Source organism: Vigna unguiculata, chromosome 8, assembly GCF_037176805.1.
Source record: "Vigna unguiculata cultivar grain cowpea cultivar isolate G323 ecotype 2 chromosome 8, ASM3717680v1, whole genome shotgun sequence".
Classification (NCBI taxonomy): Eukaryota; Viridiplantae; Streptophyta; class Magnoliopsida; order Fabales; family Fabaceae; genus Vigna; species Vigna unguiculata.
The window spans coordinates 38852989-38867151 of record NC_140799.1 but is presented as its reverse complement, the minus strand read 5'-3'; the positions used below and the strand labels follow the sequence as shown (position 1 = coordinate 38867151).

Genomic DNA, 14163 nt, shown 5'->3' with positions numbered 1-14163 from the left:
ATTCTTAAAAGATATTTCAAAAATAAAGAAAAGAAAAAATATTTACACTATGTTTAACTTCATCTTCTAAGCGATATGAGATTTATTGATGTACCGACATATAAACGATAAGTCAAGAGAGCTTCCACGTAAATCTTTACTTTTAAAGTTCTATATTTGTGAATGTAAAACAAACCAGAAGAAAATGAGATATATTTGTTAACTTTTTAAAAAAGAAAAATGTAAACAAAAAGATGGTTTATTTATGTTCTGTAACGTTTATTTAGAAATAGAACATTGATTACCATATACATGGTATTTTCAAGATGAATTAGTTCTATTGATGGGTCATTTTTCAGATTTTAAAGTTAATTGATAGCCTCTATTTTTTTTTTCTTTTCTTGTATAAATTTAAAGAGTGCTTGGGGGAGATATTTATTCGCTTTTTCCTTTTACATCTAATGTTCGTTTGTGATAAGGGTTTAAACATTAGTGACAATACATAATTCTTTTTGAGACGTTTTTTAAAAATAAAATCATAACATATATGTCAGTTTCAAACCAAATAATAAATTAAATGTGATTATTTATCCTAATAATGTTATCTCACTTGACTTGTAATTAGAACAAATATTTGTTATTTACTAAACACGTACACCACATAAAACATATAATCAACTAAATAAAAGCTTAACAAAATTTAATAAACGTCTATAGTGATGGAATTATATTTATAGTTTAAGTTTTAAACCTAGATTTTATAGAAACTTTACTCAAATAATATGTTGATATGACATGTGAAGATTTTAAATGAATTTCCAATCATATAAATCATTTTTATTTGATAAATATTTATATTAAAGTGTCTATAAAAAATATAAAAAATGCAAGAGTTCTAACACTCCAACGTTACACGTTTTAAAAATAGGATTATGATAATCAGTTCACTGATTAAAAATAATTAATAAATATTGGAACTCATAAAAATTCATAATTAACTATAATAATAAATAAATTTAATCTTAATAATTATTAATACGAGTCAAATTGGTTAGATATAATGATATAATGATGTCAAAAATGCCCATAAATAATATAATGATGTCATTTATAATATATAAAAAAATTAAAAAAATTAAAGAATAAAATAATATCAATATAGTTGCACTTTTAAATATTTATGAACATTTTTATTCACTAAATAAATTAAAATTATATTAATAATTATTGATGTCAAAATTCATTTAATATTACTTAATGTCACCGTTACCTATAAATTATATCTTAACTTATTATTATTATTATTATTATTATTATTATTATTATTATCTTACAATTTAGATTGTGTAATATTCCTAAATTGCTTGGATTTTGCCATGTTCACAACTTTCAACACACTACAATTAGGTATGTCACCCTTTCAAACAATTAGGTGATAATTAATAATGCTCTCCGGATACTTTGGAAAACTATGAACTAAAACAAGGGACAAAAAGTGGGTGCAAATTCATAAATTTGAACTAACATTCCTAAATTTCTATCAACTTCTATAAAATCTACAAAATTTAATCATAATTGTTTATAAATATTCTATTAGACTTAAAACATTTCAATTCTCCACGAGTCTTTTAATAACTTTATAGTTTCTAAAAATATCATTTTTGTATTTTTCTGAAACATTTAAACTAAGTCTAAAGACCCACTATTTTAGTTTAAGAGCCAAACTAAATTTCTTTAGTTTAAAAAAAGTACTTAAATATATTTGTAGTTATCGGTCCGTGTATTTAAGTTTTTTATTTGTGTTGGTTTTTATATTTACTTTTAAAGTAATTGAATCTAATATTTATTAAATAAAGTTAATGTGATTTTTTTTTCATTAAATTAATATTAATGAAAATTTTAATTAATATGGTCTCTAATTAAATTTAAATATGTAGACCAAATTATTGATTAAACCTAAAAAATAATTTCAAAAGTATTATAAATTAAAATTCATAATTTGATCAGAACCATAAATAAGAAACAGATGCAAACTTAGAACAGATATTGACTTTTAAAGTAATTATTTTTAAACTAAACAAGTTTACTATATATTGCATTATCTTACAAAAAAAATTAAATATGTTTTTGTCCCAGTGAATTTTAGAATTAGTTTATTATGAAACTTTAACTCAATTTAGTCATTCATCTTTCGAAATACGTAGATTTAGTTTTTTAATTAAATTTTGTTAAATTTATTTGATATTTCAAGCGTGGTTCATAATTGTATTTGACTTAACATTAAAGAAAAAATAGGTCAAACAGTATAAACAACTCAAATACAATTTTGAAATACGTACAAAACATCAAATAAATCTAACAAAATTTGATTAAAAAAACTAAATCCACGTATTTTGAAAGATAAAAAACTAAATTGGTCAAAATTTTGAAATGAACTAATTTCAAAATTCACTGAAAATTAAGGAAAAAACATATTTAACAAAAAAAAAAAATCTACAGAACCATGCATATGATGAACACGCAGTGCAATTAGTTAGTTATGCCACCCTTTCAGACATTTTGGTTAAGCTCGTCAAATTTGGTGACAATTATGCAACTAAACACGATGTTTCGCAACAGATGCTTCTGATATCTAAGAAATAATGAAGGTACTTTGCAGAACATTAATGTGGCATTGGCAGGTAAACTAAGCAAGAACACTGTGAAGTGATGTGGTCCTTTCTCTGTCTCAGAAATAGGCAATTGCCCTTTTGGCACTGTGAGTGAAGAGGAACCATTGCAATGCACGCCTAAGGATTTGACTGGCGACTGCTAAAAAACAAAGACAACGTGTCCCTATGAAAAGACCCCACCACACACATTCAACTCCATCACGCAATTGAACACCCTCAGCCATCTAAATTGGCATCTGCCAAACAATCTTTGATGGGACCATTTTTAACTGTGCAATGTTGAAAAGAAAAGCATATTCAGATCACAAACATGCACTCTTCTCATCCCACCTAACTAACTTTTGTTCCCATCATAATTCACCCATATATATTCAGATTCCTTAACTATGAATGCAGAGCATTGAAACTCAATAAAATAACTTTATTTATATGACAGTATAGTACTTTGAGTAGCATAGTAGGGCTATTACATAGAAACACACATAAAAGGGTTATGTTATGGGAACACCCATGATGTTTTTTAATCCATAACACCACCTGATAAAAGACCTGAGAAAGCATATAAATATATCTGGACCTAAACATTCAATTACATATATATATATATATATATATATATATATATATGAAGTAAAAATGCAGTAACTGCATCTGGGTCAAGAGATTTTAGTGTAACCGTTTCACACAATGAAAGTCCTAGGAATACTTGTTTGTTTCCTCTTCTCATTCTCATTTTCACTGGAACCAAATTGAAACCTCTTGCTGCTGTCTGTGAACTGTATCCATTCCTACCCCTTGCATATCCTTAAAATCAAAAGATGACAAATCACACTGGGGGCTAAACACCATGTGGTTGGTGTCAAAAGGGGCGTTCATGTTCATGGCTTTGAACCTCTCAAATTGTCCTTCCTCTCGTGCAAAGAAATTCCCTTCCGTCACCATTCCTTGGCCAGTGAAATAACTCTCACGACTGTCCTGTTGCTGTTGCTGTAACATGGTCTGAGAAAAGTTATGATTTTCTGCGGCTACAAAGTTGTTGGAACTTAAGTTATTGTTTCCTACAACGTTTGTGTCATATATTGTCATAAGGTCATTTATCATTTTTTGGCCATCCTCCGGAACTCCAAGCCCAGATACACCAAATGAAGGTTGAACCACACTTGCAGCCTGAGATGTAGTGTGGGGTTGAACAAATGACTGAGGGAATATGACCGGCTTAACCTCAGCATCATGGAAGTTGGGACCACCACCATAATCTGAAGCACTGTTTCTGTATGCACAATTCAGTTGATGATGGTCCCTAGCCGACCTGTCAGGGAAACCAAGGCGAGGTTCACTGTAAGGGCATTGAGGATGCTCACAAGTATAGATTTTGGGATCCATCATGAGGTTGAAGTCACCAGGAATCTTCCTCTTCCTGATGAAATCAAGGTTTGTGACAACATCTCCCTTAAATGGATGAGAAATTTGTAGTGGTAGTCTTCCGGTGATTCTCTCCATCCCACCAAGATTAGATGGATGAAGAGGGTCTGGCTTCCGGTCCTCCACATCAAAGTTTGGTTCTTCCTCAGCCCCATCAACATCATACTCACTGCAATCATTGATCACCATGGAGCCATTACCTGCACCAGAGGAAAACGGGGGGCAATAATCAGGATAAAGCTCTCGAGCCAAGGCTTCCTCTTGGTTGATGATGGCAAGCCATGTTGCACTCTCCTTCGCTGTCATTTTGTCCTGAAGGCATTTAGACTGTCTCACAAGCTTCCGAATCTTGGCTATATCAGGAGACATGTGTTTGATGACAGCAGTAAGAACACCAACCTTCCATGCCTTCTTGAGGTCATGAGGTTTCTTGTAAGGTGGAGGGCCTTGATCTTTGGGAAGACCAATTTGAGGCCACCATTCTTCATACCCAGTGGGCCACCATGGTGGAGGAACACCCTTCTCTAATGGGAACCTTCTCTGAGGAGGATCACAGTGCTGCATAAGTGCTGACAGAAGAGAACCCAGTGTTGTGTCCTGTAACTCCTGCAATGTGTGTGGAGTTGGACCAATGGAATTGCAGCCATCATTCTTCCCTGGAATTGCATTATCAGCCTGATACTTTGCTATAGCAGCAGGACCATTTCGATCAAACCTCACCTTGTCCTTCCACCATTCGCGAAGATTGTCTGATGCTCCAGTCACTGGCTTTCCTTTCTCAGGAATTATGCCATAAACAAACCCTTGTGCCTTGCAGACCTCCATCATCTTCAGCATGTACTTCAGTATTCCATCCTGAGCTCTTGACATCTTTTTCCTCCTAGCTTGCTCTTGGGATTGCCTCTGCTTCACTGCATCTGTCCCTTCCTTTGCCTTCTGTTGTTCTTTCAATCGTTTGTGCCGCACTTTGTCCCTCCACATACGCTTCTCCAGCTCATCCATATCAATTTCTTCATCACTGTAATCATCCTCAACCACAGGATCTGGATCCGTTTGTCTCACAGCAACAATATCCTCGTCTCCAAGGGGACAACTCAACAAATCCAAATCGCCACAAAACCCAATGTCCTCGAACATCATCATCTTTTCCCAGAAAAAAGAAAAAAACAGCCCAAAGATAGACCAAGTCTCTAGGAAAAGAGGTTCAATTCAACCCACCAGCTTCAGATGAAGTGAATAACAAACTGACTTTACAACTGTCAAAAGCCAAAAACAAGGAATAATTGTCAATTGAGACGGTGCAAAGATCAAATGATACTTTCCAGATATCAAAAGCATCAAATCTGTAGCAATATCTTACAAGATTCATTAAGCATGTATTTTGACCCACAAATTCTTCCCTCATTCTCATCCACTAAATTTTTTATATAAGCAAAAGAATTCCAAAGTTGATTTGTCACCTATGTTGAATCGATACGACTATTGAGTTCGGTTCACATATAGGTCATCAGTTCTGTAGTATTCACCAATAAAATAAATACAAAAAAATTCAATTGAAACAATCAAAAGCCATTCAATTATAAAGTAACTTTCTTGAATTATTATTTTTTTTTCCCATGGGGATTCAGTACAGAGGTGTGATAAAACTATGTTTTAATGATATGAAGAATATATAAGGACTTGTAAAATCCAAAAAATTAGATACGTAAAAAAATATTAATATATTCAAAATATAAAAGTAAACTTGGATTTAGATAAATAATAAAGAGAGATGAAAAGTAAAAAATAAAAGTTGTCACCTTTCAACTATGGAAGAGTCTGGGACGTGTCTTAATGGATTTGAATGAAGGAGGAGAGTAATAAATTTAAAAAATTCCTACTATTTTGGAGGAATTTCAAAAACAGAACATGTTCCTGAATATAAATTTGAATCCCCTAAAAAATCAAACTCCTCTATTAGAGTGCTTCACCCAAATACAAGTTAAATGCAATATCAAAATTCAAGTTTATATCAAAAACCTAATTCATCAAAAACAGATACCAGATCAGAACTATCCTGATTGAACAGATCCAAATCAACCGCCAAATAGGAATGAAAATAGTGAAAACATAATCACCAAAAACACATAGCATAGTTCAAAGATGATTTAGAAAAGAAGAAAAACAAATCATTCATCAACTATAATCAAACAGAGTCAATTGACATGTTATATAAAAACATATTACTTACCCAAATCATAAGAGGAAACAATCAAACCAGTCATGAACACGGGATCTAAGGGCAAACTAATAGCTAGCAAACCCCCTCAACACCATAAATAGCAACAGTAAACCCAGAACAGAACATGATATACATGTATACATATATATTTCCCAAGATCAGAAAATCATGAAAATACTAAAACTTATCAAATCAACAGTGTAAAAACAGTACCCAAAAGAAAGAGAAAACGCAGAAGAATAGCAAAATAAGAAAGACCCAGAAATTTGTTGACCAAGCAGAGATCAAGAAGGAAGTGAATTATGAAAAAAAAACAATTTTTTTCATGAGGGGAACCTTACCAGTATGAGGAGAGGGTGCAGTTGTAAGATGAGCACAGGTCAATTTGTAAAGAAAAAACAGAGAAGTTTTATAGACTAAAAACAGAGAGAGAAGGAAGAAGAAGAGAGTGTAGGGAGATGAAAGGGAAGAGAGAATAGTGAGTAAGAAAAAGGGACAGAGTTGTGAGCATTATCTTGCTTTTATTTATTATTGCTGATGGTGGTGCCATTGGTGAATGTGAAGTGGGGTGCATTCATTATTGGTAAGATTAAAACATTGATAAAAAAGCCTCAATTGGAGGAGAAAGTGAAGTTCCACATACATTTATAACAGAGGTTAGGTTAATCCCATCCCAACCTCCCATTAATTTTTTATTAATATTTATTAATTCATTTATTGTGACATAATGTGTGTGAATATGATTAATGAAGTTTCAGTTTTATTTTCCTTTTTATCTGTCTGTTTGGTTTTTTTTATTTTTATATGTGTGTGTTATCCGTGTGTGATAACTTAAAAAAACTACTTAATTTTATTTATTTTTAAAACACAATAAACAAAATATAAATACAAATTTTCTTTTCTTTAGTAAAATTATATAACATTTTTTCAACTTCTCATCTCCTCCCTTATAAATTAAATAACATGTTAATTGAAATAACAAATAAACACTTTCCGGTCTTCAAATTTTTATATGTTTAAATTTGTTATCATTAATTCGTTGTGAGAATTATTGTGATTTTCAATCTCAATTTAACTTATAATTGGAGTGCCAGATCTCAAGCTTAGAGTAATTATTCTCTTTCATTTAAAGTTGCATGCATTTCATTAGGAGAAAAAAAAAACATGTACACTTCTTAATTTTTATATTTATATTTTATACCTAATAAAAATATTTTTTTATTTTTTAAATTCATTCATTTTAAATTATTTTATATTTTAAAGTAAAAATATGATTTTGTTAGTGTTTAATAACGTTGAATAAAAATTGAGATGTGTATTATCATTATTATTTTTATTTCTTCCAGAAAAATAGAATAAATTATTATATTTTGTGTTTTCTAGTTTTTTTAATATATCCAGCAAAGAGATGGGAGTATCTAATATGTGAATAATGATTAAATTCAAATGTAATTATTTTCAATAATTTGATATTTTTCATTTTATTATAAAAATAATATTAAATGGGATTACTTATTTTAATATTATTAAAAAATATAAGATTTTATGAATATTGTTATATATAATAATTAATAGTTTAATCCTCTCACATGAATTTAAAAGATGTTTCTTTTTATTTATTTTTAAGTTATTAAAATTAATTTTAATATAAATATTTTAAATTATTTAATGTAATTTATATATATAAATATATATATATATATATATATATATATTATATATATATTAAAATGTGTATTTTATTACGAAAATTAATTTTGCTGAAGTCAATAACAAAATATATATTTCATATTTTCTTATTAGAAACTGATTGTGTGAAAACATTAAATAAAGGAAGATCACACAATTTAACTTACCTTTATCTTTTGTAGCTTGTCTTGTGAGTTAAATTAGTACATGTAACCTATCTTGGCTGTTTTTTTTTAAATAAAATTGGAACAAGTAATCTTTCAATCCACTGTTTAGTTCCATAATATTTTCTCTTTTTTTTTTAAAAAAAAATGCTTTAACTGCATCTATAAGGAACTTGAACCCCTTCCAATCTTTCAAGTAAATATTAATTTGTTTTAACGTCTTTTCAAATATTGAAAAAGAAAAAAAATATAGTAATGATGGTTATCCATACTCTATAACACTACTTATTATTAAAATAAAAATATATTAATTGAGAATTAAAACTCAACCTAAGGTATCTTAAATTTATAATTATCCTTTTGACATAAATTTTTATTTTATTTTAAAGTTACTTTAAATGGAGAATAACGTTACTAAACCATTTAATATGAATTTGCATTTGGATGCCAACATGTAATGTCAATGCATGTTGGACTTATTATTAGAGAAAATATATAATATTATCATTTGAGAAAAAAAAATAATTGAATTAAAAAGTATTTATTTAATTTATTATTTGTCGTAATTTTTTTCCATAATGATATTAAAATAAATTTTTAAAGTTTACCTGATGGTGTAAGAGATATTATTTAGTGTTATTCAATAATAATTTTTCTTGATTGTATTAAAAACTTACGTAATATATTTATTTTTTCCCTCTCTTTATTCACACGGTACATGGATAAATTATTCAAAGATTAAACAACGCATAAGACGCATAAGAGTATAATTAACATATATTTTTTAACTTTTCAATAGCAAGTTGAAAAAAAAAACAAAAAATGGGATAAAAAGATGAAAGAAATAGAAGTGGTATATTTGGTAAAAGTTTTAAGAATTAGCTGTAATGAAATATCATAAATTATGATTCATGTATCATTCATATAAGAATATTGCATATTTATGATATATAAAACTATTGGGATTCCTCCTTCAATTAATGAAGTATTTATTAGGAAGAGTTACTTTTAATGAATGAAAAGTCACATCTCTTCCTAAGAAATCACATGTATTTATCCATAAAGCCTCATTTCCACATCTTTATGTATCAAGAGTTACACCTCTTCTTAAAAAGTCACATTTTTTCATGAATTACTGATTTTTCTTCATTTAATTGTTATACTTGTTGGCAAACAAATATTTAAACGGTGAACAATTGAACACAATACAAAATTTCAATTGAAATAAAATAATAATCAAGTATTTTCACCATGTATATTTCGATCCATCAATTATATGCATTTCATAGTTAATATTAAAAAAAAGTTTTTTTAACACCATTTCATCACCATTTGACAATTTTGATAAAATAGTCTTAGTTAATTTTTTCATATTTTTAAAAGAAAAAGAAAATAAATAATAAGGAGAGACAATATTAAATAATTATAAAAAATAGTGTGATGTAAAAATAACAATATCCTAATAAAAATTTGTATAATCGATCATTTCTACCCGTTAAATATGTTTTTACTTTGTAGCCTGGGCGATTATATTGCTCAATGAACTTGCTTCCATTTTTGCAACTTCCACCAAATCCTCCTACAACACATTGTGGTCAAAAGATAAAATAAATAAATAAATATGTAATTGTATTTAAAAAGTAATAAAAAAGAAGTATAAAAAATTGTGAAAAATATTATAGGAGAAAAATAGAAGAGGAATTGTTGTAATAGATACTTGTGCAGCAATGAGTCTCAAAGTTGTTCTCTTGCTCGTTTCCTGCATGGCTCCCGCTATCAAAATTTCGTCCAATATAAAATATGCCTACAAACATCAACTTCAATTTTAACCATCCATGCAACATAAACATCTTATAAATTCTCGGTATATAATATTGAAAGATTCACATCGACTAGAGATAAGAAAATTTTATAATATATAATTGACGTGTAAATTTCATCTTATAAATTGGTTTTATGGAGCTGAGTTAGACTTAAATTTCATTTTCTAACATGGTATCAGAACCAGGTTAAAGCCTATTCTAACAGACCACCTACTAATTTTAATATACTGATTTTGAGTTAGGCTTAAACTCTATTTTTAACATATAATCTAAATTATATGTCACTTTCAATTTTATATCGGAAAAACATTATGATTGATTAGAAATAGACAACACTCGATAAAATGACATTGGAGAATCGATTAACTTGGTTGAATTGCATTGAAAAATATTAAAGATTATTTTGAAAAAGTAATTAAATATTTTCGTCAACTTACTTAACAATATAAAAGAAATTAAAAAGTGGAAACACCAGAGAGTACTTATTCAAGAACTATGCAAATATAGTTTAACTATGTGCAATATAGTAATATAGTTTAAGAGGAAACAAATTACCTTGTGGAAATTAAAAATCAAATCCAACTCACAAACCTGATAAGAGAAGTAGAAGATAAAAAAAAAAAATTCAAGCTATGAGTATAAAGTGTGAAAAATTTTAGAATTCGACGATAATTGATACTAACACTGCCAAAATATCGATCCAATGTCTCGACAAAGTGATGAATAATTGCCAAGGTCTCTAATTCATTGTCTTCCTCATCGTTGCATATGCAAAAGTAGAGACTAGCATATCTAATCAATAACCAAAACTGAAAGATCGTCAATTTTTACACTTCAAGGTATTTTCTTAGCCATGCAATCAAAACAATGAAGGTAACAGTCTTGATCCACCTTTTATAAACAACTTTGAATCCCTTCCACTCCACAAAGTTGCATAGTTTCGGAGCTCTAGAGATAATTAACCCACATAGCTCTCTAATTGTCTTCCAAAATGTAAACAAATAGATCAAATAAAATAAGAATCATGTTATGTTAGAAGTAAGCTTTTAAATCTAACTCAATCCCACAAAATCGGTTTGTAAAATGGGGTTTACACCCCATATATATACTACAAATTTGTCTTATCTCTAGTCGATGTGAAACTTCCAACACACTTTATTCATGCCGAGATATATACATCTGATGTAGGTTAAACAATATTGTTGAATACACATAATAAAATCCGAATATTTGAGTAATTGTAATTACCATGAGTTAGGATTATAATTGATGATAGATACCTTGGATCTCTCTTTCTGGGAGTATGGTGAATACCATTTTGTGAGTCTCACTTTTCCTTGCCGACTGATAAGAAGTACAAAGTGGATCTGAAAAAAAAATTATTACTTTTTACATCACTAAATTATAATATACATCAACACATAAGCATAATTTACCTCACTTCAAATCTAACCCCTATGCACAAGAATTAGATGTGTTGGATATTAAACCAACACTACATCAAACACAAAATGAGATTAGGAATCTCACAAATGTGTTTTCTTAACATGATTTCATTGATTGAACGAAAATAAAATTGTAAATAACTAAAACATCATTAGAAGGCAAAACATTTACCATTGATATTTGATTTTAAGATGAGATTAAGAAAAAAAGTATTTGAAATTGTTAATTTTCACTTTTCATATAGGGACAATGTATATTTCATGTTTTATGCGTTTTAAATTTGGGTTATTTAGTCCTAGTCTCACTCCTAAAATTATGGATCAAAGTTAATTAAGTTTTTGATTAATTTGTATATCTAACTATTATTTCAAGAGAAAACTAAATTTTCAAACATGGATTGGTCATTTACTAAAAATAATGATTTGTTAGTTAGATGTCCTATGCAAGCCTAACTATGGTTTGTTTTATTGTAGGATATTTTTGTGTGTGTAACTTTTTTTCTGGTTTCTTCTTAATGATGTTATATCACAACATAAGAAAACGTGATTAATTATGCAACCTTGCATATTATAAGATTATTTTTTTATCCTCCGACATATTAATCAAATACTAATTCAATTAGAAAATTTATAACAAGTTCTTGCACTTGACAGAAATTGAATACAATTTTTGTACCACTTATATCATTCCTTACAACATGTGAGCATAAATCGTTTGATTCCAACCACATATCATGGATTCATTAATAAAAGGAATATTGATGCATTAAACAAAAATCTTTTAAAAAATCTATTGATGTATTGACGTGTACTAAACTTGCCACCTAAATGGTAGGCCAACAAAACATGGCACCACACGTTTTATTTAAATTTTAATTGGGTAATTATAATCGAAAAAATAAGGTACGAATAAGAAAGAAAATTAATAAAGTGAGTAATAAAATGATAACTTTTTTATAAGATTATCTCTAATCAATATTCCATGTAAACCATAATTATAAATGAATAATGAACCTATATTTGAAAAGACTTCGATAAAAAAAAATATTAAATGTATTTTTCGTCTTTAAATTATTTTAGAAAGTTGTACTTTACTTTTAAGCTAAATTATGTATCTATTTTATCAATTATGTATAATATTTTTCCGGATAATCTATTAATAATAATAAAAATAATTAAACAAAAAGAACAATTAATGAAATTATTATTAAGTAATCGGGGAGTATGGATACTAATTCTATATAAGATATATCAAATATTATTATGAAATTTAACATTTCATTTATGTTAGTGCAAGTTTATCCATCATTTGTTATTATATGAAAATTTATTAAAAGAAAAAAATAAAATAAAAAAATATAAAGCATGAGACCATATCAAATCTATGATAAAAATATACTTTATGAGACATAAACAAATTATACATGAAAAAAAAATATAAATAAATATAAAGAGATAAAACATAAAATCATTATGAATGAAAAACATAAAAAAATTTGAACTGTATATGCGGACAAAAATCAAAACACCTACATCATCTACCTCTAAGACTCCAAGGAACCCTTTGTTAATCCAAAAAATCATGACAAACTAAAGAATAATAATTTTTCAACCAGAACTTTTGAAAGTCCTTCTCAAAGAATGCTCTAAAGCATAAACTCAACATAAATAAAAGTTTGTACCCTTAAAATTTAATAATTTAATAAGTTGTCATTGATTCTATGGAATTAACACAATCCAACTCAAACAACTTTAATAAGGTCAAATCAATAGTTAAATCAATTAGATGTAATAAAGCAAATCCTAAGTTGTTTCCAACAAGAAGAAAAACAATTCTTAAAAGTAACTACACAAACATTACTAAAACACAATACAAATCATAACAGATAAAAGTAAGGATATAGCTTATTGAAAATTAAAATTAATAAATAAGAATGATATGAAAAAATATAAAGGCAAATTTGACAACAATAAATGAAATAACAAATTAATAAAAGATCTTTAAAACAACGATATTGAAATAGGTTCATTCCATTGTTCTTCCAAAATAGATTCATAAATTTATTATAGTTTATCTAAATGTTTATGTTAAATTAATCATGGTTGTAGGTTTTTCAAAACAATCAAATTATATATCAATTAATTTGTTGATGTTTTCACTTTTAATCAAAATACACTGTCAATTAAAAATTATACCATTTAGATTATTCAAAGTAAATTCAACCAAAGCTTATTTTTCAAAATAAATTTAATCAAAATACATTGTGAATCAATTTTTATTTTGTCATCATGTTTATTTATTTGCTTCCTCACCAAGTAGAAATTTAATTAATCAAAATAAAGTCTTGGTTAATTTTAGTTAAAAATATTATTACCGTTAATCAAAATAAAATTTTACTTATTAATAAAAATTTATTTAATCACAAAATTTTATAAATTAAATAAAAGTATAATCTCAATTAAATTTAAAAATCATTAACTCATACAATATAAAATCATTACTTTTACATTTTTTATTATTTGTATCATGTTTTACAAATCTTTGTTTTGATCTCAAAAGATTATAAAAAATTTATTACAAAATATAAATAGTAATATAAAAAAAGCTAATTGATAATTAGAATAAATTTTTATTATTATTAGGTTGTGAATAATAATAATAATAATAATAATAATTATTATTATTATTATTATTATATGTTTATTTGTAATATCCTGACAACCTAGACTGTAAGTAGTGAACGTCTG

The 14163-nt window shown here is 27.5% G+C and overlaps 2 protein-coding genes across 3 annotated transcripts; both read right to left on the bottom strand.

Moving 5' to 3' along the window:
* Positions 1–3051: 3051 nt before the first annotated feature.
* Positions 3052–6899, bottom strand: LOC114193819 (ETHYLENE INSENSITIVE 3-like 1 protein). 2 transcript variants are annotated; one of them, XM_085665613.1, is made up of 3 exons: positions 6636–6865; positions 5873–6008; positions 3052–5329 (listed from the first exon to the last, which is right to left on the bottom strand). In XM_085665613.1, exon 3 carries the CDS (start codon positions 5214–5216, stop codon positions 3387–3389), a length of 1830 nt encoding a protein of 609 aa, XP_085521739.1. In that variant the 5' UTR covers positions 5217–5329; positions 5873–6008; positions 6636–6865; the 3' UTR covers positions 3052–3386. The 2 variants fall into 2 exon arrangements, with proteins under 2 accessions (XP_085521739.1, XP_027939564.1); XM_028083763.2 differs by lacking the exon at positions 5873–6008 and having other exon boundaries at positions 6636–6899.
* A 2601-nt stretch (positions 6900–9500) lies between these two features.
* Positions 9501–11640, bottom strand: LOC114195155 (AP-1 complex subunit sigma-1-like). Its single transcript, XM_085665216.1, has 7 exons — positions 11588–11640; positions 11251–11337; positions 10862–10953; positions 10654–10762; positions 10526–10561; positions 9865–9951; positions 9501–9726 (listed from the first exon to the last, which is right to left on the bottom strand). The coding sequence occupies exons 1-7, from the start codon at positions 11588–11590 to the stop codon at positions 9655–9657; spliced, it is 486 nt and encodes a 161-aa protein (XP_085521342.1). The 5' UTR covers positions 11591–11640; the 3' UTR covers positions 9501–9654.
* Positions 11641–14163: the final 2523 nt, after the last annotated feature.

What these genes read in the sequence shown, in the direction of transcription:
- LOC114195155 (XM_085665216.1), bottom strand. An exon ending in CCCAGAAAGAGAGATCCAAG is followed by an intron (nt 10,954 to 11,250) that starts GTATCTATCATC and finishes ACATTTTGGAAG; the next exon opens with ACAATTAGAGAGCTATGTGG. An exon ending in TTCAAAGTTGTTTATAAAAG is followed by an intron (nt 10,763 to 10,861) that starts GTGGATCAAGAC and finishes GTTATTGATTAG; the next exon opens with ATATGCTAGTCTCTACTTTT.
- LOC114193819 (XM_028083763.2), bottom strand. Translation starts at nt 5,216, where the DNA reads ATGATGATGTTCGAGGACATTGGGTTTTGTGGCGATTTGGATTTGTTG.